General features: G+C 39.1%; 1 protein-coding gene across 1 annotated transcript in view; it reads left to right on the top strand.

Annotated features, from left to right (window-relative positions):
* Rnf125 (ring finger protein 125) overlaps window positions 1-27,075 on the top strand; it is a 50,386-nt gene that overhangs the window by 9,382 nt on the left and 13,929 nt on the right. The window contains exons 2-3 of the mRNA XM_027935714.2: window positions 16,761-16,914; window positions 24,718-24,812. Of these exons, the coding sequence (XP_027791515.1) occupies window positions 16,761-16,914; window positions 24,718-24,812 (249 nt within the window). The remainder of the gene's footprint in view (window positions 1-16,760; window positions 16,915-24,717; window positions 24,813-27,075) is intronic.

Raw genomic sequence — 27,075 nt, 5'->3', positions numbered from 1 at the left:
GAAGCAAGATGACGTCAAAGTTGGGGATAACCAAGTGGAGACAGTGAGCAGTAGATTGAATCTCTGAGTCTGAAGTTCAGAGGAAGACATGGATTATAGATAAATAAAATTTTTGGTCATGGCATATACTTGATCTAATCCATGAGACAGGGTGAATTTATCAAGGAGTAGACGTGGTTAGTAAAGCATAGAGGTCTAAGCCTGCATAGTGGTGCTCACCAACGTTCAGAGACAGACATGGAAACTACAAAGGACCAGTCAAGAGTTAGGAGGAAACCAGATTGGATTCTGGAGGCCAAGTGAGTGATAAAAATATTCCAGAAGGAAAGAAAGATTCACTATCTACTGCTGCTTAAAGGTCAAGAAGATGAAGATAGACTTGACCTTTCATTGGATTAGCAACATGGAGACCACTGTCATCTTGAGCAGTTTTGGTGAATAGCGGGCTCTAAAGCCTAACTAGAGTGAATTCATGAGTGCCCAGAGGACAGAATCAGAGACAGGGGATACAGAAAGTCTTCATGAGTTGGGCACCCTGGCACATGCTTGTAATTCCAGCAGCTTGGGAAGCTGAGACAGGAGGATCACGAGTTTAAAGCCAACCTCAACAAAAGAGAGGTGCTAAGCAACTCAGTGAGACCCTGTCTCTAAATAAAATACAAAATAGGGCTGGGGATGTGGCTCAGTGGTCAAGTGCCTCTGAGTTCAATCCCCAGTAACCTCCTCCCTCCCCACCCACACACAAAAAATTCCTTTCATGGAGTTGGAAGGTAAAGGGAAGGAGAAAAAATGGGATAATCGCTCAAAATATTTGATCTATGATTTTCCAATAAATGACTTTAAGATGAAACTGCAGCTTAAACATAAAACATCCATGTCCTGATGCTAGAACAAAAAAGTGCATAGAACACCCTTTCCTCCCAATGTACTGGGATGTTACTTAAAATTAGATGAGCGAGGTCTTTTCTACTATAGTGATCTAAAAACTCTTCAGAGCCATTGTTCTAATAAAAGAATGTTACTTTCCACATTGCCACTTCTTGAAGATCTGGCAACTTATTGCTGAATTAGTGAGTGACTCCAAAACAAAAGATGGTTGGTATAATTTGGGTGAATGCCCCTTAAGAGGGGACCATCACTCCCCAGGTGTCAGTCACCATATGCCATGTAGTTATGTATGTATTTTAGGCTTGCAGTTTGGGTAATAGTAGTCTTGTGATAGTTTTGAACCTCATCCACCACTCCTATAGGGTTATTCATCTGTGCCTGTAGTGATGAGAATTTCAGAAAGATGTAATTAAGCTGGTCCACAATTTGCCTCCCCCTGGTAGTTAGACTGCTCTGTGTTTACTTAGCAGCATTAGTATTGTCATAGATGAATTAAATATTACTGACCTATTGAATTATGTATGTTCTCACAAACAGAACCTAAATAACGTGGCAGATTGAGTTTTACACAGAGATTCCTCTTAGGTTCTGGTTTCTGGTCTTTAAACCAGCAGTACTGCAGAATTTGGGGCTTATATCAGATCTACTGAATAGGAACATGCATTTAAAAAAAGATCCCCAGGTGGTTTTATCTTCTTTAATGTTTGAGAAACGCAGCCTACGTAATCTTAATTTCATTTACAGTAAGATGAGACAGTGTTTGAGGGTTATGAAGGGGCCTCCTCTAAGATTTTAGGGTAAAGAATAAAATTTAAATTTAAATGAAATTTAAAATCAATACACAGTGATATGCAGAGAACTGCAGAGGCAAATTTTGGAGACTGAAAGACCAATTCCCAGCCTGGACTTTGACTATGACCTACTCAAATATAACAACACATCAGAGGGAATCTGGAGGCCGTTCAAGGTCAGGGGGGCTCAGCTCCAAGAATTGCTGTACTTGGGCCTGTCCAGTGTCATCCATTAATGAAGAGGGAGTGAAGTGTTTATTCCCCGGGTGTTTATTGCCCTAGAATGGAATATTCTAGCCGAGACTTCGTCACTTTGAATAACAATAACAACTCCCTTTATTGTATTTCCATGTTCATGTTTACCAAGATAGGCCAAGATTTTAATTCAGCTTCACATTAGCATACCCACAGTGAGAAAGCTTTATATAGAAGATTAGACCTGCCACCGGTTGCCAACAATGTCTTCCAGAAACACATTCGAAATCAGCTCTGGGTCCTTATTTTGTTTTTCTTGCTCTAGACTCCAGGGACTCCCTAATGGCATCCCTTTCCTTTTAAAATCCATTTAGGATTTAGTTTTACCTCATCAGATGGAGCCCATAAATCTACCCAGCATCCTCAGCTGTCTTTTCCTGTTTCCTTCCAATGCTTTACTGACCTCTTGGTTGTAGGGGATTTTTGGCCAACCATTTAATTTAGGGAAACAGAAAAGGGTTCATAAAATAACAAATAGGAATGAGGTAATTAACTTTCCATCTGGTTTCTGAGTTGAGTCGTTATCTAGTTCCTCATTGATTTCCTCATGGATAGCTAGCTACAGTTTCACAGGGGTGAGATTCGTGCTGCAAATGAGTGGCAAGGGCCAATAGTACCCTCTGGAAGGGGCACCAACCCATGTGGCTTCCCAGGGATGAGATTCCAGAGTCACAGAGTCTAGTGAGACTAGCTTAGCAAGAGCAGCCAGAAAATTGGCTTTGTGTGAAATCTGATGAACCACCACCACAAACAAGATCAGGAACATTTTGTTTCTTGACTCTAAAAAATTCCCTCCTAGCCTTTGTAGTCGATTCCTTCTACCAACCACCAGCCCCAAAGAACCCCATCTGCTTCTGTCATCCAGTTTTAGAATCGTGCAGTCAGTAGTCTTTTGTGTTTGACGTCTTTCACTTTGCATAAAAGTATTTTATGTCATTTGATGTTGGAACCCGTTTGCCTATGCTTCCAAATTAAATCCTAAATCTGCCGATTTACTACTGTCAACTGCTACTTTGCTGGCATAAACCACCATCCTCTCTAGAACTGCCTCTTAAAACAGACCTAAAACACCACTCCTTGCTATGCTCTTGTAAATCTGTAATCCATCTTTTTTTTTTTTTTTTGCAGAGGGCGGAGTGTACCAAGGATTGAACTCAGGTACACTGCCACTGAGCCATATACCCAGCCCTTTTTATTTATTTACATCCCCAGCCCTTTTGTATTTTATTTACAGACAGGATCTCCCTGAGTTGCTTAGCACCTTGCTGTTGCTGAGGCTGGCTTTGAACTCAAGATCCTCCTGCCTGAGCCTCCCAAGCCACTGGGATTAGGGCGCTTGCCACCACACCAGGCCTCTTCCTTTTTTATCTTTCTTCTTTACATCTTTCCTTTTTTTAAAAAATTATTTTTTAGGAGGACTGAAGATGAAACTCAGGGTCTTGCACATACTAGGCAAGCACTTTATCACTGACCTATAGCACCAGCTCTTTTTATTTTATTTTTTCATTGTTTTAGATTTTATTTTATTTTGCTATTCAAAGTATTGCTAAATTGCCCAGGCTGATCCCAAAGTTGCTATGCTGGTGCCTTAGCCTCCTGAGTAGCTGGGATTACAGGTGTATATCATCACACCTGGCTTTTAAAATTTTACACCTGTACACTTTTTTGTTGTTGTTGTTCAGGGGATTGAACCCAACACTGCTTTATCAATGAGCTACATCCTCAGCCCTTTTTCTTTTTTATTTTGAGGAAGAGTCTCACTAAGTTGCTCAGGGCCTTGCTAAATTGCTGAGGCTGGTCTTGAACTTGTGATCCTGCTGCCTCAGTCTCTTGAGTTGATGGGAATGTAGGCTAGTGTCACTGTGCCTGACTACACCTGTACATTAGGGTGAGGATGTTGAATTCAATTCTCTAGCTCTCATAAGCTGAATTTGATTACTATACTAATTTTAAGGAGAAAAAAAAATTGTGTGCTTTTAAAAAAAAATTTGTTCTTGTCAGATATACATGACAATAGAGTATATTTTGAGTATATATACATGGAATATAACTTCTTGTGGTTGTCCATGATGTGGAGTTACAAATAGCTGTGTATTCCTATGTGAACATAGGAAAGTTATCTCTGATTCATTCTACTATCTTTCTTATTCCCATTTCCCCTCCTTTCCCTTTATTCACCTTTAATCCAATGAACTTCTATTCTCCCCCTGCTTCTGTAATGTGTGTTAGCATCTGTAGGTCAGAGGGAACATTCAGGCTTTGTTTTTTGGGGATTGGCTTATCTCAGTAGGATCGCCTCCAGTTCTATCCATTTATCAGCAAATGACATAATTTCATTCTTCTTTATGGCTGAGTAATATTGCATTGTGCATATATATCACATTTTTTTTATCCATTCATCTGTTGAAGGGCATCTAGGTTGGTTCCACAGCTTAGCTATTGTGAATTAAGCTGCTATAAACATTGATGTGGCCGCATCACTATAATATACTAATTTTAAGTTCTCTGGGAACTTGCTGAGGAGTGAGATAACTGGATCAAATGATGGTCCACTTCAAGTTTTCTGAGGAAACTCCATACTGCTTTCCAGAGTGGTTGCACAAATTTGCAATCCCACCAGCAATGTAGGAGTGACTCTTCCCCCACATCTTCACCAACATTTATTGTTACTTATATTCTTGATAATTGCCATTCTGACTAGAGTGAGATGAAATCTCAGTCTAGTTTTAATTTGTATTTCTCTAATTGCTAAAATGTTGAACTTTTTCACATATATTTATTGACCAATGGTATTTCTTCTTCCATGAAGTACCTATTCAATCCCTTTGCCCATTTATTGATTGGCTTATTTATTTGTTGTGGTGTTAAGCTTTTTGAATTCTCTCTAAATACTGGAGATTAATGCTCTATCTGAGGTGAAGGTGGCAATGATTTTTCTCTCATTCTGTAGGCTCTCTCTTTATGTTCTTGATTGTTTTTAAGGAGAAAATTTTAACCTCAAGTCTTTTTGAACTAAGTAGTTCTGCATGTAGTCTTGTTTCTACATGCCACAAAGGAGGACAGAGCTGCGGGCATTCCATGGCTTTTCATAGCAATATTTTTAAGAATTAATACCTGTGGTCTCTTCTTAAACTCCATGGCTTTCTGGGTTTTTTGTTTGTTTGTTTGTTTGTTTTGTTTTGTTTTGTTTTTTGGTATTGGAGATTGAACTCAGGAGCACTCAACCACTGAGCCACATCCCCAGCCCTTTTTTATATTTTATTTAGAGACCAGGTCTCCCTGAGTTGCTTAGTGCATTGCTAAGTTGCTGAGGCTGGCTTTGAACTCTAGATCCTTCTGCCTCAGCCTCTCGAACTGTGGGGATTACAGGCGTGCACCACTGCGCCTGGCTGTTTTCTCCATTTAATAGCCACTTTTATTGAGTGATTATTTGCAACTAAATTTTCATATGATGCAGTAGCATCTATATAATGCACATGTGTGTTTCATCCTACAGATAACACCCTTGTATAGAGGTTACGGTGTTACTATTAGGAACTCTAAGGAAAAAAATGCCTCAAGGTTACTATTTTGCACTAACATCCCCACTTTCATAAACATCAGCAAAATGAGAAAGCCCAGCATCCGTTTACAATTATTATAGGAGAAATGGGTAAAGTGTACAAGTGCCTGCCACAGGGTTGCACCGGTATTTGTCTTCTGCTTGGATTGGCCTAAAACTTAAATCAGTTGAGAAAAAAAAGGTGGACACTTGTAGTTGAGAAAACCGAAATGTTATCTGCTTGCTCCTAAATAATTCATGTCAGACTTATAGGTCTTGAATTTGAAATATTAATGTTGAGTTGAAGGGTTGGGGATGTAGCTCAGTGGTAGAGCCCTTGCCTAGCATGCATGAGGCTCTGGGTTCCATGCCCAGCACTGCCAAAAAACCCCAAAACCAAAAACATATACAGCTCAGTGGTACAGTGTTTGCCTAGCATGCTCAAGGCTCTGGGTTCTATCCTTAGCACCTCAGAAGAAAAAATATATCTGAGTTAACATTTAAACCATTTGTGTGTGTGTGTGTGTATTTTTTTTTTTTTTTTTTTTGTGCTGGGACTTGTGCATGCAAGACAAGCCCTCTACCAGCTGAGCTATATCCTCAGCCCTGTATTAAATACCCTTTAAGACTACATTTTTGAGAACCAATTCTTAGAGACCCAGAAATATGCAAGGGCAGACTGTTCTTTAGAGTTTACAATTAGCTAATGTTGAGAGAAGTAAAAGGTGGTAGAGACTCAGGTCTCATGATTCCCAACTGGAGCAGCTGTTGTGGTGGAATGAATGATTACTGTTCTTTGGATCAGAAAACCCCAGCTCACGACCAGTTGAAGCCAGGTACTTTCTATTTACATGATCTTACAGAAGTAACTCTGTGTACCTCAGTTTCTTTGTCTATAAATGGAAATTGTGATCTTTCTCAGGATTTTCTTATGGTTAAATGAATTAAAGTATGTGAATGTGTTAACGTTTTGAAAAGGAGTCAGTGAATCCAGTTTGAAATGATATCAAAATTGTTACCAAACAAGAATTAAAAACAGAAAGAAGAGTAGAAACCTAGGCTGATCTGGGATTCTAGGTAAAGAGCAGGGCAGTCCCATTAATTTGCTGCTGCTGAGACTTTGTGTCACTGTCCAGTACTCAACTTCCAGAAAGGGTTAATGCAGCCTGGCCTGCATCCAGTGCTCACATCTTCAGCAGGCTGCAGTTGGCACCTTGATTAAGGTTCCACTGAGGTTGCATCTAATGGAAGTGGGATTGCTTCTGCAGCACAAGACGCTATTGGAAGAAAAATAAGACACTATTGGAAGGGAGTGGATGCGGGGTTGACAGAAGTATCAGGATCATTCAAGCACTAAGCAACTTTAAGTATCCCTTGTGTGTTTAAAATAATTTAACAACAGACTCAGAAGAGAGTACTTTTAAGAATCACTAATGGCTAATATAACTGGGAGTTCAAGGGAAACCAAAGAGCAAGAAGAGTTTAGAAGCTATCTGTGCTTGTCCATTACTAAAATTGATCATCAGAACACATTGAAATGTTACCCAAATGCCCATTGGCAATACAATGGGAAAGAAATTTTGTTACATTCACACAACAGTCTTTACCAAATTAGAATGGACAATCTCAAGTATGCACAGCATATGGATTGCCGCAGTCTGGCTGGGCACAAAATCACGAGCCACTCAAGCAGGAACAAAGTTTATTTTTTGAAACTGCCGCCAATGTCCGGTACCGCCCGGGAAGATTTTTTCCACCCACGCGGCCTCCTCTCGGACCGCCGAGCGAGCTCCTCCCCCGGAACTCCCTCCTACTGTACTTCCCCAACCAATGGGAACTCTCCAGGAGTCCCGTAGCTGGCCTAGGTGAACAGCAGGAGTCCAATATCCATATGAATGCAAATCTTAACATAATCATATCATCTCAATGGCTAGCTGGCGTCACCTTTCAACCAAAAATGCCATGCATCATATACTTGGCTCTTAGCATCTCCCCCCTTCTGTTTAAGTAACAAGCAATCTGGCTAGGGACCGTGCCTGTTAGGTTTGTCCAATTCAACATATGGTTCTTACCCGTCATCGGAAAACTGACTTTTAGGCGTCAGCCTCCTGTCTTAGGTTGATACCACTGCAATTGGATCATACCCGTCACTGACTACCGGTCCAGCATATAGCCATACTTGTGGATAGGCCTATGTACCAGTGGGGGGGTGAGGTTCTTTGCCTCACCTCTGTTGGCCCCCAAAATTGGCCTTGGTGCTGGTGGGGGGATGAGGTTCTTTACCTCACCTCTGTTGGCCCCCAAAATTAGACCATCACTAGTAGAAGGGAGGAGGATACAGAAATGTCATGACACCAAGTCAATTAACGGCTCCTAGGAAAAATTACATCACTGGTGACACATCAGCAAAAATACGCTAGCACTACCATAATTCGCTGCATCAACAAATAGATCACAAAGCATACAAGTGATACATAGTCCAGGCAAGTTCTGTAAGCAGTTCAAAGTAGAGGAATCTATCAATATGTCCATATCCTCCCAAAATAAAGCATACAAGTGATACATAGTCCAGGCAAGTTCTGTAAGCAGTTCAAAGCAGAGGAATCTATCAATATGTCCATATCCTTCCAAAATAAATCGACTCATTGATTGAGCATTACTTGTTGAGTTATAAATCATTGATGTATCAGCTTACACGGTTTGTTGTGATAACTCTTAAAGAAGTTGTAGTTTGGTTTTATCTTTGTCTTCACCGGCACTGGGATGAAAATAGGAATTTTGACAATGATGCTAAAAAAAAAAAATATGTAACATTTCAACAGGTACTAAGAAAACAATATTTAGAACAATTTACATTATCCTGAACAGAATTATTAAATATAATGAAAAGGAAAGGTGAAAGTAAACAAACAGATTTGTTAACCTTCTATTTGTTCATATATTAGAACAATCCTCAACAGCTGTTTACCCAAATTAAATTAAACTATTAAAATCACGTGAATAATAAAAAAAAAATTTTTTTTTTTTTGGATCCATGTGCATGAGCGCCCCTCATATGTGAAATATGGACATACGCACACACAGACATACAACACAAAACAGAAGTGTGCACACGTAACATATAACACATAAGACAATAGTAAAGGCCTTGTAGCTTTACCTAGGTGAAATCTCCATTGCAATGTTCAAAAACTCCACAGTCAAAAAAACTGATCAGAAAAAACATTAACCTAGGTCTGTATGAGCTCAAAAATAAAATAGAACTTTATGATGTGGGAAAAAGCAATAATAAAATAGATATTGAAAAAAACATCCTGGTTAATCACTGTCACAGATGTAAGAATAGCCAAGCTGGAGATCTGGATATCAGCTGTTATGGATTTGAGTGGAATCATCTTCCTTTTGTTCTGTAGGAGCTGTTTTAGTTAGTCTTTCTGGAATCCAAATCGGCTGCTGTTCTTCCTGTGGAAAAACACAAACAGAGCCCCGACTCCAGACTATCACTGGGTCAGGACCTTTCCATTGTCCTGTTAGAATATCTTTCCAAAGTACCTTAGGCTTATGTACATTTTTTGGATACAAATGTCTTTCCGCAGCACTAAGCCCTGATGAATCCAAATTTAAAAAGTTTAGAGTAAAAAGGGTTATTTTAAGTTTATCTTTGGGGGATATATACCCCTTTCCAATTCCCTCCTTTTGTTTTAATAAGTACATTTTAATAGTTTGATGAGCTCTTTCTACTATGCCTTGTCCTTGTGGATTGTATGGAATTCCTGTTATGTGAGTAATGCCAAATGATGAGCAAAATTGTTTAAAAGAGGTGGACGTATAACCAGGACCATTATCGGTTTTTAACTGTTTTGGAACGCCCACAGTGGCAAAATTTTGTAAGCAATGAGCTATAACATCTTTAGTTTTTTCTCCAGCATGAAGGGAGCCCATCAGAAATCCGGAAGAAGTATCAACTGTAACATGTAAATATTTTAATTTTCCAAATTCTGGCAAGTGTGTGACGTCCATCTGCCAAATATGGTTAGGTATCAGTCCTCTAGGATTGACTCCAAGATTAACTTGTGGTAAAAATGTCACACAATTTTGACATTGTTTTATTATATGTCGGGCTTGTTCTTTAGTTATTTTAAAACGCTTTTGTAAAGTATTAGCATTGACATGGAACCTTTTATGAAAATTTATAGCTTCTTCTATTGTGGAGAAAATATGTATGTCATGTGTAGTTTTATCTGCTAACTCATTGCCCAAACTAAGGGCTCCAGGCAATCCTGTATGTGCCCTGATATGTCCTATAAAGAATGGATCTTTTCTGTCCCAGATTAGACTTTGTATAGTAGAAAACAAAGAGAAAACAGTAGAAGAAGGGGAAATCCTACCAGCATCTTCAAGGGATACTATAGCATTAACTACATACTGACTATCAGAAAATAAATTAAATACAGAATTTTTAAACATCATAAAAGCTTGTAATACTGCATTAAGCTCTACCTTTTGAGCTGATTGTTTGGGTACTAAAAATGTAAAAGTTTGATCAGGGGTAACTACTGCTGCTGTACCATTATTTGACCCATCAGTGAATATATTTGGAGCATTCATGATAGGGGTTTTTTTTGTCATCTTTGGAAAAACTACAGGATGTTTAGACCAAAAAGACAACAAAGGATTAGACGGTAAGTGATTATCAAATGAAACATTAGATTTACACATGATTATTGCCCAAGTATTTAACTCATTAGCTAACTCATCAATTTGATCTATAGTATATGGAGTAATAATTTTATTGGGAGAAATCCCAAACACTCCCTTGGCTGCTTTTATTCCTTTGAGTATTAATTGTCCTACAGCCTCAGGATACCTAGTAAGAATAGTATTAGGAGAATAAGATAAATGTATCCACAATAATGGACCTTCTTGCCAGAATACTCCTGTAGGTATATTTTTTGTTGGCAGTACAATAAATAATAAAGGCAAACTTATATCAATTCTATCCAAATGCATATTTTCCATATATGTTTCAATGATTTTTAATGCCTTTCTTGCTTCAGGCGTCAACATGCGGGGTGAATTTGGATCTGATGGACCTTTTAGAATATCAAATAAAGGTCCCAACTCTCCTGTTGGTATGCCTAGATAAGGCCTTATCCAATTTATGTCTCCTAATAACTTTTGAAAGTCGTTAAGTGATTTGAGTTGATCTACTCGTATTTGAATTTTGGGTGGACGGACCATGGTTGAGGATAATAAAACCCCTAAATAATTAATTGGAAGATTTAATTGTACTTTATCTATTGCTATCTCTAGATTATAATTTTTTAATAAATTTGTAAGTGTGGCATAACATTCTAGCAATGTGTTTTTATCTTTATGTGCCAATAACACATCATCCATATAGTGAAATATTTGTAGTTCAGGATTTTGATTTCTAAGTGGCTGGATTGCTTTGTTAACATAAATTTGACACATAGTTGGACTATTAGCCATCCCTTGAGGGAGTACTTTCCATTCATATCTCTGATCAGGACCTTCATGATTTAGTGCAGGGATAGTAAATGCAAAATGTGGACTATCCTCGGGATGAATTGGAATTGAAAAAAAACAATCTTTAATATCTATAGCTAAAACATACCAGGTTTTTGGTAAAGCAGACAATTGGGGAATCCCTGATTGAGCAGGTCCCATAATAACCATCTCATTATTAATGGCTCTTAAATCTTGCAATAATCTCCATTTACCAGATTTCTTTTTAATGACAAAAATGGGAGTATTATGGGGAGATATGGAAGGTTGTATATGTCCCTCCGCTAATTGTTGTTTGACCAGGTCATGGGCTATTTGTATCTTTTCTTTAGTCAGGGGCCACTGAGGAACCCACACTGGTCTTTCTGATTTCCAAGTAATTTTGATTGTCTCAGTGGCCCTTTCTGAAAACCCAATCCATGTCTATTTGTTTCTTGATTTATTTGAATTGGTGCTGTCATACCTTGTTCTTGTTCTCTTAATCTTTCTTCTTTCCTAAAGCCTTGTCTAGCCCTAGTAGTGGGCGCATTAGGATTGATGTTATTTGTTAATGTCAAACCTAATTGATCTAGGACATCTCGTCCCCATAAATTTATAGGAAGATGATCCAATACATAGGGCTGTATAGTTCCTTCACATCCTTCAGGATCCTTCCAATCTAATACCATTGCACTTCTATGGGGATTAGTTGCCACTCCTAGGCCTCGAAGCGTTTGAGTGGCTTGTTGTAATGGCCAGTGTTTTGGCCATTCTTGACGAGATATTATGCTAAGGTCTGCACCTGTATCAAGTAGCCCATTAAAGTCATGTCCTTGAATATTTAGTTTTAGCATTGGGCGAGAATCTAGATTTAAAGACAGCATAGCCCAATCTACACCTGTGGAGCCTAATCCCCTGGAACCTCTTTCTACAGTACGACTGGAAAATTTATCATGTAGGCTGGGTATTATTAATAACTGTGCTATTCTATCTCCTGGTGAAATTACTGATATACCTCTTGGAGAACTAGCTATAATTTTTATTTCACCTTCATAATCGGGATCAATTACCCCAGGACTTATCATAAGTCCTTTTAGTGTTGAAGAACTGCGTCCCAATAATAAGCCTACTGTTCCTTGGGGAAGAGGTCCTTTTACTCCTGTGGGAATGATTTGAACTCCCATCTCTGGAGTTAGTACTGCTCTGGCAGAGGCGCAGATGTCCAACCCTGCGCTCCCTCTAGTTTGTCTGATGAGGGATTTAATGGATAATGCGTCCTGGGCACTACCTTGATGGTGTTGCTGGGTTCCTCCACTGCCCCGTATATTTGTGGTTTTGGGCCCCGGAGCATTGGGCCCTCCAGTCCGTTTTTTGGCAATGGAGCCTGATGCCTTTCTCCACGATATCGTGGGTAAACACTTGGTCCTTGTCTGTTTTTTGATAACGGAATACCTTCTATGGTGGTTTGAGAATGGCATTCATTAGCCCAATGTTTCCCTCTACGGCATCGTGGGCAAATACCCGGTATTCTATTCCTTTGATACCTAGCCTTGTTAAACCCTCCTCCTATGGGGCAACTCCTTTTAAAATGTCCTGTTTGATCACAATTATAGCATGTTTTTGGCCTGGCATCTAAAGCCTGTTGTACTGCTGCTAAGACTTGCCCTTGTTCATTAATGTCTCTACATAATTTAATATATGTGTTTAAATCTTCATGTTTCCATGGTCTGATGACCTCTCTGCAGCAACGATTTGCTTGGTCATAAGCCAGTTGTTTTATAAATGGCATTGCCTGTTCTGTATCTCCAAATACTCTAGATGCTGTCTGAATAAGCCTATCTACAAATTCAGCGTAAGGTTCATTAGCTCCTTGTATTACCTTAGATAATTGTCCTTGTAAATCTCCATGCCCCTGTAAAGTTTTCCATGCCCTAACTGCGTCTGCAGCAATTTGTGCGTATACGCCAGGATCATATTCAATTTGTTGCCGTTGACCCTCATAAGGTCCTTTTCCTAATAACATCTCTAGATTTCTTTGAGGGTAACCGGCTGTTGCATTTCGCCTAGCTGTCTCCATGCAAAATTCCTCATTGGCAACCTTCCATAACAAATATTGTCCTCCATTTAGCACAGATCGACACATGTTAGCCCAATCTGCTGGCGTCATGTCTAAGTTGGTAATGGATTCGACCATGCTCACAGTGAAGGGTGCTTGCGGCCCGTAGGTTGTTACAGCCTCTTTTAATTGCTTCACTGTTTTGAAATCTAAAGCACGGTGAATTCGTTGCCCTCCTGCCTGCTCAAGTACAGGGCATGCTAATCTTTGGGGTCCTGCCTCAGGATTCCGTCCATCAACTACGGGAGTTGAGGGCCGCTCAGCTGTAGATGGAGCTATTGGTTGAATTACGCCCTCTGGTGATAGAACGGGGTTAGTAGCAGCCTCCTGTTGTAATTCCCCGCCTGATGGTTGTTTTTCCTCTAAGCTTTCTTTCTTCAAATCTTCCTCTGTCTGACTAGCTTGAGAGACCTTCTCTTTCGCTTGACCTAACATGTTTTCTACCATAGTCTGGACTTCTAACAATTTACTTAACAGTCTTTCGGTTTGTTTTTTACTAGTTTCTAATCTACTATACAGGTAACGCAACCCAATAAGATAGCATAAAACAAAACCGAAACAGAATGAAACAAAAACCGAACAAAGAATAGTTGTATCAATTTTCTCTTTCTCAGGGCCGAACAACTTCAAACCTTGAGCCAACCAATTTTCCCAGTTTGCCTGAGAAAATTCTAGGGATAGGCAGCTTGAAACAAAAACAAGATAAATCAAAACGAGAACACATTGTTTTTTGAAATGGTCACCCATTTTGTTGCCTTCCCTCAGGGGCGAGCAATTTTACTCACCTCCAAACTTCAGGCGTTCCCCGTGCGGGCCACCAGTTGCCGCAGTCTGGCTGGGCACAAAATCACGAGCCACTCAAGCAGGAACAAAGTTTATTTTTTGAAACTGCCGCCAATGTCCGGTACCGCCCGGGAAGATTTTTTCCACCCACGCGGCCTCCTCTCGGACCGCCGAGCGAGCTCCTCCCCCGGAACTCCCTCCTACTGTACTTCCCCAACCAATGGGAACTCTCCAGGAGTCCCGTAGCTGGCCTAGGTGAACAGCAGGAGTCCAATATCCATATGAATGCAAATCTTAACATAATCATATCATCTCAATGGCTAGCTGGCGTCACCTTTCAACCAAAAATGCCATGCATCATATACTTGGCTCTTAGCAATGGATACATCCCTTAATCACAGTATCGAATTGAAGAAGGCAGATCGGAAGACTACATACCAAATGATTCCATTCATACAAGGTACAAAATAGCAAAAATAAGTTTTGCTGTTAGGATTCAGTGATTATAGCCACAAAGGATCATAAGCAAGAATGGCAAAGCTATTAAGTCTGAAGATTAGTACATTTAATAAATATATTATAACATTTTGAATATTAAAGTATAGATACTGTTTTTTATTGTTGTTGTTGTTTGGTACCAGAGTGCTTTACCACTGAGCCACATCCCCAAAGTCTTTTTATTTTTTTATTTTAAGACAGGGTCTCACTAAGTTGCTTAGGGTCTTGCTAAGTTGCTAAGGCTGGCCTTGAACTTGGGATCCTCCTGCCTCAGCCTCCTCAGATACTGGGATTACAGGCTTGGGCCACTGTGCCCTGCTTAATTTTTTTTTTTTTTAAACTCAGTGATTACATGGGAAAGATCAGAATTGTGACTGTAAAGTAGCAAGAGGGGAGATTCTGGGGTGTGGTCATGCTCTACTTGTATGGATATGTTCTATTGGTGGGTCACATTTCATTGAACTATATAGCTACAATATGTAAACTTTTCAATATGTATGATATATTAACCTTTTGTATTTGGTGGTGTTGGAGATCAAACTCAGGGCTTTGGGCATGGTAGGTAGAACCCCACCAGTGAGCTACACCCTTGAAAAGTTTTAAGTTTTTTTTTTTGTTGTTGTTACCGGGGATTGAACTCAGGGGCGCTTGACCACTGAGCCACATCCCCTAAATAAGATACAAAACAGGGCTTGTATCTTATTTAGAGACACAAGCCCTGTTATGTATCTTATTTAGAGACACAAGCCCTGTTATGTATCTTATTTAGAGACAGAGTCTCACTGAGTTGCTAAGGGCCTTGCTTTTGCTGAGGCTGGCTTTGAACTCTCAATCTTCCTGCCCCAGTCTCCCAAACTGCTGGGATTACTGGTGTGCAACACCGGGCTCGGCAAGTTAAAATTTTAATATGTACTAATACTCCCAGATAGATATTAAGTACTGAATAGTTTAAGAGGTACCTGATCATGCTAATGTATATAACTATTCTAAAATATTCATTTCAATTTCATGTACACTTAGCCTTCAACAGCTCCTATAAATAAGTCAGGATTTTCTGTGAATTCTATTACGATTTTATTAGAATACCTCTAAATAAGTCAGAGAATATATTTCTTGACTCAGAGGTCATTCCTAAAGTGGTGACTTTGATTAGTTAATTTTCAATATCAAGGAATGACATTAAAATTATTTTCAAAAGAATTATAGTCAGCTAGTGGCACCTGCTTGTAGTCCTTGCTAATTGGGAGGCTAAGGCAGAAGGATTTTTATTTCAAGGCTATCCTTGACAACATAGTGAGACCCTGTCTCAAACAAACAAACAAACAAACAAAAAACCCATGCCTGGTATTTTTACTTCTTTGACTTGCTGCTATTTCTTTTTCTTTTTTTTTTTTTTTGGTGCTGGGAATTACACCCAAGTCCTGGCACATACTAGATAAAGTCTTCAAGTACTGAGCTACATCCCTCCAACCCTCTGCTATTTTCTTATCCAATGCACACACACACACAAAAAAACCAAAGACCAATTTTCCAACAATTTGAGGTAAAGTAAGATTAGGGAAAAGGAAAAACAATAGTTATTTTTTAGTTAGTTTTTAAAAATCACTTATTTTTCAATTTTTAAAATTCATTAAATAGTTAATTAATTTGGGTAACAGGGATTGAGCCCAGGGATTCTTAACCACTGAGCCATATCTCCAGTCTTTTTTTAATTTTTAATTTTAAGATAGAATCTCATTAAGTTGCTTAGGGCCTCACTAAATTGCTGAGACTGGCCTTGAACTTATGCTCCTCCTGCCTTAGCCTCCCAAGTTGGTAGGATTACAGGTATATGCTACCAGCCCCTTTCTTTGGGTTAGTGGGGTTTTTTGTTTGTTTGTTTTTTGTTGTTGTTGTTTGTTTGTTTTTTTGTTTTTGCTACTGGGGATTGAACTTGGGGGCACTCGACCACTGAGCCACATCCCCAGCCCTATTTTGTATTTGATTTAGAAACAAGGTCCCAGGGAGTTGCTTAGCACCTTGCTTTTGCTGAGGTTGGCTTTGAGCTTGCAAACTTCCTGCTTTAGCCTCCTGAGGTGCTGGGATTATAGGCTTGCACAACTGCATCCAGCCTTGAGTTAGTTTTAATGCTCTTTCGCTCACTCTGTACTCTTACTTTTGTTTACATAAATGCAAGTACTTGCGGTGAGAGCATGTGATCTCAAAGAAGTCTCACCAGGAAGGTGAGCCATTCTCTGGGAAGTGTAGGATGCAAGTGGACATATATTTTGGGGTAGCATGGTTGATAGTGCACATTAAATTACAATTTACACAAACACATGGTGGTGGCTCTTTTATGTCATTCAAGGAAAGTGACATATTCTTGGTTTGTTTTGGGTAGATTCTGCCGTTCCTGTATTGCTACCAGTTTAAAGAACAACAAGTGGACCTGTCCATATTGCCGGGCATATCTTCCTTCAGAAGGAGTTCCAGCAACTGATGTGGCCAAAAGAATGAAATCAGAGTACCAGAATTGCACTGAGTGTGACACCCTGGTATGTGACATGCACATGTTCACGGTTACTGGCTTAGGTGACTGAAAAAATTACCACTTTTCCTGTGCTTTTCTTTTCAAATATTTTTTAGTCATAGATGGACACATTATCTTCATTTTGTTTATTTATTTTTGTGTAGTGCTGAGGATTGAACCCAGTGCCTGACATGTTTGAGGTAGGTGCTCTGCCACTGAACCACAGCCCCAGCCCACCTGTGCTTTTTTGTGGTTGTTTTGTTTTGGTACCAGAGATTGAACCCCCAGGAGTGATTAACCACTGAGTCACATCCCCAGCTCTTTTTATTTTTTATTTTGAGACAGGGTCTCAAAATGTTACTTAGGATCTTGATAAATTGTTGACTTTGAAGTTGCGATCCTCCTGCCTCAGCCTCCTGAGCTGCTGGGATTATAGGCAGGCACCACTGTGCCTGACTTTGCCTTTGCTTTTTTTTTTTTTTTTTTTTTTTTAAATTTTTATTGTGGGTTGTTCAAAACATTACAAATTTCTTGACATATCATATTCCACACTTTGATTCAAGTGGGTTATGAACTCCCACCTTCACCCCATACACAGATTGCAGAATCACATAAGTTACACATCCATTGATTTACAAATTGCCATACTAGTGTCTGTTGTGCTCTGCTGCCTTTCCCATCCTCCACCCTCCCCCCTCCCCACCTCTCCCCTCCCCTCCCCTCCTCTCTCTCTACCTCCTCCACTGTATAACCCTGAGGGTCTCCTTCCATTACCATGCAATTTCCCTTCTCTCTCCCTTTCCCTCCCACCTCTCATCCCTGTTAAATGTTAATCTTCTTCTCCTGTTTTTCGTCCCTACACTGTTCTTAGTTACTCTCCTTATATCAAAGAAGACATTTGGCATTTGTTTTTTAGGGATTGGCTAGCTTCACTTAGAATAATCTGCTCTAATGCCATCCATTTCCCTGTAAATTCTATGATTTTGTCATTTTTTAATGCAGAGTAATACTCCATTGTGTATAAATGCCACATTTTTTTTATCCATTCGTCTATTGAAGGGCATCTAGGTTGGTTCCACAGTCTTGCTATTGTGAACTGTGCTGCTATGAACATCGATGTAGCAGTGTCCCTGTAGCATGCTCTTTTTAGGTCTTTAGGGAATAGACCAAGAAGGGGAATAGCTGGGTCAAATGGTGGCTCCATTCCCAGCTTTCCAAGAAATCTCCATACTGCTTTCCAAATTGGCTGCACCAATCTGCAGTCCCACCAGCAATGTACAAGTGTACCCTTTTCCCCACATCCTCGCCAGCACTTGTTGTTGTTTGACTTCCTAATGGCTGCCAATCTTACTGGAGTGAGATGGTATCTTAGGGTGGTTTTGATTTGCATTTCTCTGACAGCTAGAGATGTTGAGCATTTTTTCATGTACTTGTTGATTGACTGTATGTCCTCCTCTGAGAAGTGTCTGTTCAGGTCCTTGGCCCATTTGTTGATTGGGTTGTTTGTTTTCTTATTGTCTAATTTTTTGAGTTCTTTGTATACTCTGGATATTAGGGCTCTATCTGAAGTGTGAGGAGTAAAGATTTGTTCCCAGGGTGTAGGCTCCCTATTTACCTCTCTTATTGTTTCTTTTGCTGAGAAAAAACTTTTTAGTTTGAGTAAGTCCCATTTGTTGATTCTAGTTATTAACTTTTGTGCTATGGGTGTCCTATTGAGGAATTTGGAGCCCGACCCCACCGACTGTAGATCGTAGCCAACTTTTTCTTCTATCAGACGCCGTGTCTCTGATTTGATATCAAGCTCCTTGATCCATTTTGAATTCACTTTTGTGCATGGCGAGAGAAAGGGATTCAGTTTCATTTTGTTGCATATGGATTTCCAGTTTTCCCAGCACCATTTGTTGAAGATGCTATCCTTCCTCCATTGCATGCTTTTAGCCCCTTTATCAAATATAAGATAGTTGTAGTTTTGTGGATTGGTTTCTGTGTCCTCTATTCTGTACCATTGGTCCACCCGCCTGTTTTGGTACCAGTACCATGCTGTTTTTGTTACTATTGCTCTGTAGTATAGTTTGAAGTCTGGTATCGCTATACTGCCTGATTCACACTTCCTGCTTAGCATTGTTTTTGCTATTCTGGGTCTTTTATTATTCCATATGAATTTCATGATTGCTTTCTCTATTTCTACAAGAAATGCCATTGGGATTTTGATTGGCATTGCATTAAACCTATAGAGAACTTTTGGTAATATCGCCATTTTGATGATGTTAGTTCTGCCTATCCATGAACAGGGTATATTTTTCCATCTTCTAAGATCTTCTTCTATTTCTCTCTTTAGGGTTCTGTAGTTTTCATTGTATAAGTCTTTCACCTCTTTTGTTAGGTTGATTCCCAAGTATTTTATTTTTTTTGAAGATATTTTGAATGGAGTGGTTGTCCTCATTTCCATTTCAGAGGATTTGTCGCTGATATACAGGAATGCCTTTGATTTATGCGTGTTGATTTTATATCCTGCCACTTTGCTGAATTCATTTATTAGCTCTAATAGTTTCTTTGTAGAGCCTTTTGGGTCTGCTAGGTATAGAATCATATCATCTGCAAATAGTGATAATTTAAGTTCTTCTTTTCCTATTTTTATGCCTTTAATTTCTTTCGTCTGTCTAATTGCTCTGGCCAGTGTTTCGAGAACTATGTTGAACAGAAGTGGAGAGAGAGGGCATCCCTGTCTAGTTCCAGATTTTAGAGGGAATGCCTTCAGTTTTTCTCCATTCAGAATGATGCTAGCCTGAGGCTTAGCATAGATTGCTTTTACAATATTGAGGTATGTTCCTGTTATCCCTAGTTTTTCTAGAGTTTTGAACATAAAGGGATGCTGTACTTTGTCAAATGCTTTTTCCGCATCTATCGAGATGATCATATGGTTCTTATTTTTAAGTCTATTGATGTGGTGAATAACATTTATTGATTTCCGTATATTGAACCAGCCTTGCATCCCAGGGATGAATCCTACTTGATCATGGTGTACAATTTTTTTGATATGTTTTTGTATCCGATTCGCCAGAATTTTATTGAGGATTTTTGCATCTAGGTTCATTAGAGATATTGGTCTGTAGTTTTCTTTCTTTGAAGTGTCTTTGTCTGGTTTAGGTATCAGGGTGATGTTGGCCTCGTAGAATGAATTTGGAAGTTCTCCCTCCTTTTCTATTTCCTGAAGTAGCTTGAAAAGTATTGGTATTAGTTCTTCTTTAAAGGTTTTGTAAAATTCTGCTGTATACCCATCTGGACCTGGGCTTTTCTTAGTTGGAAGTCTTTTTATGGTTTCTTCTATTTCCTCAATTGATATTGGTCTGTTTAGGTTTTCTATATCCTCCTGACTCAATCTGGGCAGATCATATGACTTAAGAAATTTATCTATGCCTTCACTATCTTCTAATTTGTTGGAGTATAAGGATTCAAAATAGTTTTTGATTATCTTCTGTATTTCTGAAGTGTCTGTTGTGATATTGCCTTTTTCATCCCGTATGCTAGTAATTTGAGTTCTCTCTCTTCTTCTCTTCGCTAGCATCGCTAAGGGTCTGTCGATTTTGTTTATTTTTTCAAAGAACCAACTTTTAGTTTTGTCAATTTTTTCAATTGTTTCTTTTGTTTCGATTTCATTAATTTCAGCTCTGATTTTAATTATTTCTTGCCTTCTACTTCTTTTGCTGTTGTTTTGCCTTTGCTTTTGATCCCATTCTACTCAGCTTTTCTAAGTGCTTTATCTCAGCCTTTTTACTGGCATCTCTCCAATTTCATATGTATAGGCGGCAGATGAAACAGACCCCTGTACTATGTTTGCCTAACTTTTCAAATAATTTTTTTTTCACCAAAAACTACTGGGGGTTGAATCCAGGGACATTCTACCACTGAACTACATCCCCAGCCCGTTTTTTTTTTTTTTTTTTGGTGGTGCTGGGGATTGAACCCAGGGTCTTGCACATGCCAGGCAGGCTCTCTACCACTGAGCTATATCCCCATCCTCAGCCTTTTTTATTTTTCATTTTGAGACAGGGTCTTGCAAAGTTGCCCAGACTGACCTTGAATTTGCTATCCTCCAGCCCAACCTCCTGAGTAGCTGGGCATATTTCCACCTATATTATTCTGATCCTTTAGTCTTTATTGATCACTTCCTCCTGGTTGTAATTCTCCACCGTTGGCACTATACTAGTCTGATCAGATAACATGGAGTCTTGGAGTTCATGTAAAAGATTCTAGATTTTGCTCTAAAGGCAATAGTAAGCCATAGAAAGAATGTGAGCATTTGAATGCCAAAATGGAGCTTATATTTTAAAGATAGTCCTCTAGTATGTGCATAAGGAATGAGTTTGGAGAGGATGAAAAGGGAACCTTGGAATCAGTTAGGTGGCTATTATGCTAGGTCAGGTAAGGAAGCTGGATCAGGATGATGCATTCAGGTATGGAAAAAGAGATTGTTTCAAGGTATAGTTAGGAGATAGAATTGAAGGAAAATGGTATTTGACTGGTGTCATTAAATGAGAGAGGTGACATTAATAATTAAATAATTAAATGACATGAATAAATGAAGGTGCTAATAAGGTAGCAAATTTGAAGAGGAATCCACAGAGATATGTTTGGATATGTTAAGCTTGAGCTGCCCAGGGGAGATGCTGGGAGGGTGTATAGACATCCCAGTCCAGAGATCAAGAGATTTCTTTAGGGAACCTCTCTTGATGGTTAAATCTTTTTTTTTTTTTTTTTGTACTAGAGATTGAACCCAGTGGTGTTTTACCACTGAGCTGTATTCCAGACCTTTTTATTTTTTACTTTGAGACAGAGTTTCACTAATTGCTGGCCTCAAACTTGAGATCTTCCTGCATCAGCCTCCCCGAGTCCTGGGATTATAGGTGTGTGCCATTGCACCCAGCTCTTGACTGCTAAATGTAAACTGGAGCCCTGTCCCACTTTTCCTTAGAACCCTGTGCTCTCCCTTTATACTACTTACCACTCTTTTGTGGGTTTTTTTTTTTTTTTTTTTTGAGTTCCATTAGGGTAAAGATGTTGGCTATTTTGCTGATGGTACCTGTGCCCAGTCCTTGAAACTGGAATTTTGCCCCCATCATCCAGAATAGGAAGATAAAATTATCAAAATGGAATTTTAGAAAAACATAAAGCAAATGAAATCTAATTTCAGGAGTCTATATACAGGACTGTTCCTTGCTTCTCTGACTCAGACAGATTGGGGGCCAGCTGAGGGGTTAATAGAGATGGAGCACATTTCTTCAGCCACGAGCTTCTGACAAATTAATTCTTTCTTTTAAAAAATATTTATTTATTTTTTAGTTGTAGTTGGACATAATACCTTTATTTTATTTATTTAGTTTTATGTGGCACTGAGAATCAAACCCAGGACCTCGAACGTGCTAGGCAAGTACTCTACTGCTGAGCCACAACCCCAGCCCCAAATTAATTCTTACTGTGGAGGCAGGAAGCCCCCGGAGCCAGAGTGCTGGCATCTTAGCTCTTTAGCTCTTGAGGAGGACAGACCCCCTGATTCTTTCTGCTTGGCCTTCCTGTTGGGTGGGGCCCTCATCCTCTTCGATTAGGCCATTTCCTTCTGCCTTGTTGCCCCAGAAACCTAGGTGGCTTACCTTCATGTGTCAGCCACAGCTGGGGCCTGGGTAGCATAGCACCTCCTCCAACACTGTACCACCACCTGCAAATTGGCTCATAGTCAGGGAAATGCATTTTATATGTTAATATAAAGCTTTTTGACTATTTATGTAATCTGTTCATGGCTACCTGACTAGAATTTATGCATGGTCTTTGGGGTTCAGACACCCTGAGATCAAACACTTAATTCTCTCAATGCACTCAGTATGATTTTGGGCAAGTTATGAGTCTAAGTTTTAGTTTACCTTTTTGTAAAATAAGGGGGAAGATAATGTTGCTACAGAGTTGTTGTGAAGGTATATTATATATGTCTTTTGGCATAATATCTGGAATATAGTAAAGTAAAAATCAAAAGCTTTTTACATTTTGGAGAAGAGATTATCGCTTATTTTCACTTATTTTGTCATCATATAAAATTTAGCATGTACAAAGTCAAGCTCATGGTATTCCATCACCCACTTCCTTCCCTCACCATTGACATCTGTCAGGAACAACAGCATTCTCTGCATTATCCTGGTAGAAATCTTCTTCCTTTTTTCATCCACCACCCCCATATATGATTAGTCACACGGATTTTGATTTATCTTTGAGGAACTTATTGCATATATCTCTTCTTTTCTATGCTATTCCTGTTGCCAGGTATGCTGCATCTTTCTATGGCCATTTTAGACTTGGCTTATTCTTCAGAGTCTGGGTCAGACTGCCACTTCTCAAGGCCTGGCCATGGTATCTCACTGTGCCCTATTAATTTCCTGTGTATCTGTGCAGCCTTCTTCCTCTGTTAGATTACCAGCACCTTTAGAGCAGGCATGTGATTTATGTTTCTTTTGCCATCGCAATGTACAGTGTCTTAGATAATTTTGCATGTAGACCACGAGCTTATCAATTCATCTATTCATATACAGTTCCCAGATCAGCAATTTTCCTGAGGAATGCTTATCTTTTTGAACAAAGAGTTCAAAGAAAAAGACATGTTTGTTAACAGAAGTAGTAAGGAGATTAGAGGACTTTAATGTGTAAAGCTGGATGTTAAAGGTTGTAAACACATCTGTAAAACAACCAACTATGTCAGCCCTTGTTTTTATGTTTTAAACAGATATTGTAAAGCAAGGCTTATGGTTTTACTTTTTTACTACCTTTTATTTTGCCTTTTGTTCAACAATGATAACTGTTTCCTTGACACAGTAAATTTCACATTTGAGGCTGAACTTCCGCAGCTTGGGTAAAATGAAGCACAGTGGGTTGACTACTGTACCACAGCTGTACAAAGCTTCCTTTAGTACAAGATCTTATCAGAGTTCTAATGAAACCTTTGGTAGAATGTGTGTTATGTTAGCAACAGATGCCTCATGGTTAGCATCTCTGAATGTATGTCTGTAGGAACAAGGGCTCTTTATTCTGCATTAATAAAAATGCGCTACAAGAGCTGTTTTTTATGTTTGCTCTTCATGGGACCATTAAGTATGCTATGCATTGTGAATTCATATAGTGCTACTGGGTATGTTATAAATCCATGGTATTTATATCTTTACTAAGGCACAGGGTTTCTTACCATTTTTTTTTCCCTTTGGGTACCAGGGATTGAACTCAGGGAGACTTGACTACTGAGCCACATCCCCAGTCCTGTTTTGTATTTTACTTAGAGACAGGATCTCACTGAGTTGCTTAGCGCCTCGCTTTTGCTGAGGCTGGCTTTGAACTCTTGCGATTCTCCTGTCTCAGCCTCCTAAACCTGGGGACATCTCTAAAATTCATACATTTCTTTTTCTCGCCTCTCTTTACTTCTTTTCTGTTTCTTCTTCCTTCTTAATTTTTTTCCTTCCTTCCTCCTTTCTCTTTTTCTTTACCAGTTTTCTTTCTCTTCTTCCCCCCCCCCAATCTATTTATATAATGGCATGCAAAAAACAATTTTAAGTTACTATACTTCTTTTCACTTTAAAAGAATAATGCTTTTTACTAAATATGTAAGTCCTCTAAGTATTGGAGAGACTTAAAAATAGCATTATTCTTCATCATGCCTCACTCTGTGGTACTGTTTCATGAATGCATCCATTTATTCAGCTGACCCCCTGGTATGGTTTAACTTGAAAGTTATAAAGTTGGGTCACACAAAACTCCTTTTCATCAATGAGCTTATTTTGAATTTGCTTTTCCATAGGTTTGCCTCAGTGAAATGAGGGCTCACATAAGGACTTGTCAGAAGTACATCGATAAGTATGGACCACTACAAGAACTTGGAGAGACAGCAACAAGGTTTGTTTTAATACAGCATAATTTAGGGCTAAATTTGATATATCTATAAAGAATTTATGATCTGCAAAGTTTGACATTTTTTATTATGAAAATATGGGGTTATTATTAGGTTCGTCACTGTAATACCTGGTGCAGGTGATTGTTTGTTTATAGTGATCATTTTCAAAGAATTTTGCTCTATTTTAAAAGTTGCATAGGGGAAACCAACTGGAGACATTGGGGTAACTTCCTCAAATGAGTTTGTATTAAGGAAGACCAAAAATAGAATGCAGAACTTAAATTTCTGCTAGGCTCTGTTCTCTAATAGATTCCTGAAGTAGTTTGTGATGAAAAGATTATTCACCTTTACTCTTTTCTTTTTCTTTTTTTTGGGGGGGGAGGTGGGTACCAGGAATTGAACTCAGGGGCACTCAACCACTGAGCCACATCCCCAGCCCTATTTTGTATTTAATTTACAGACAGGGTTTCACTGAGATGCTTATTAGCACCTCGCCATTGCTGAGGCTGGCTTTGAACTTGGGATCCTCCTATCTCAGCCTCCTGAGCTGCTTGGGATTACAGCTGTGCACCACTGCACCCGGCTCATCTTTAATCTTTCTTAAAATACTATTTTATTTCTTTACATGTGAGTTGTAACTCTTTTTTTTTTTTTTGCACCAGGGATTGAACACAGGTGTGCTTCACCATTGAACCACATCCCAAGGCCTTTTATTTTTTGAGACAAGATCTCACGAAGTTGCTTAGGGCCTTGCTAAGTTGCTAAGGCTGGTCTTGAAATTGCAATTCTCCTGCCTTAGCCTCCCAAGTCACTGGGATTCAGGCCTGCATCACCATGCCCAACTCATCTTTATTCTTTTTTTCTTTTGTGGTACTAAGGAGTTAACCTAGGGGAGTTCTATTACTGACCTATATCTCCAGCCTTTTTATTTTTTATTTTGAGACAGGGTCTCACTAAGTTGCACTGGCGGCCTCAAACTTGCAATCCTCCTGCTCCAGCCTCCCGAGCTGCTCAGATTATAGGTGTGTACCACCACACCTGGCTCATCACCTTTCCATCACCACTGCTTGGTTTCCCAGCTCCTTCTCTCTCATTTTGCTAGTTTCCTTTAGAAGGAAGTGGCATCTCAGTGTATCTTCTAACAAGGGAAGAACAGGCCTGGGACAGGTATCATGATTCCTTTGCCTTTTTGGTTGGGTGATCCCTATGTGGGGCTGAGGAAGGGTGGAGGTGGTAGTCAGTGTAACGGAGGACATTGATTATTAACTGTTTTTTTTCTTTAAAAAGGAGAAAGAAACAAATCCCTGATGGGAAGGATAGTTTAGTTGTATCAGAGTAATTAGAAAATTTGACATATGTCCCTGTTAACAAAATTAAGAAGTGATTTGTAATCTCTTGCTTAGGTCATGGCTTTGAAACCATTAAATCTACTTATGCACAGTTATACTGGTATTCAGTATAAGTATAATTTCTTTCTCTTTCCTGAAATTTTAGTTCTACGTATTTTAAGAAATATACTCAAAATAGTAAACATTGTAACCTAAAGTCTAAGTGATCACCCCTTTCCTTTTGTTCTACTAGACACTGCCTTGCAGATGTACCTGCTCTTACAGATTAGTTTTACACTATGATGTTATACATCTTAAATGAGCACTGTAGCTATAAGCAGACTTTGGCTTCTGCAGGACTGACCACAAGGACCCTTGAGAAAGAAGGATAATAAGTGGGTTAAGAAAGTGTGTGGGTTTGATTGCAAGGTAGATGGGCTTTGTGAAAATTTAAAAATATATGAAAGCTAATTTAAATCCTAATTTCTTTTGCTGGTTATAATTACATAGTAAAGAATTTTAAAAATAGATGGAAGTGGAGTCGTAGCTCATCAGTGGAGTGTCTGGGAGGCCGTGAGTTTTATCCCCAGCACTGAAAAAAAAAAAAAAAGAAAAGAAAATGAGGAGCTTGTCAATCAGTTTTATAGGCCAGATTTATATTTTCATTTATGATCGAAATCTTTGCTTTATAGAAGAATTAACTGCATGATTCAAATATTGACAGCTCTTATACAGGAAATTTTTCCAGAGTAACAGTCTCGGGAAACAGGAAATGACATGTATAATGGAAAAGGAGCAAAAGCTTCAAGCTTCCGTACTGTTGCTAAGAAATTAAGGCAATGTTGTCTAATAGAAATGATGTTGATCACATTTAATTTAAAAATTTTCTAGTAGCCACATTCAAAAGATTAAAAGAAACTAGTGAAACCCTGTGTGG

The sequence above is a fragment of the Marmota flaviventris genome, chromosome 16 (genome assembly GCF_047511675.1).
Source record: "Marmota flaviventris isolate mMarFla1 chromosome 16, mMarFla1.hap1, whole genome shotgun sequence".
NCBI classification, from domain to species: domain Eukaryota; kingdom Metazoa; phylum Chordata; class Mammalia; order Rodentia; family Sciuridae; genus Marmota; species Marmota flaviventris.
The sequence above is the reverse complement of the archived record's forward strand: the minus strand, read 5'-3'. Positions and strand labels throughout refer to the sequence as shown.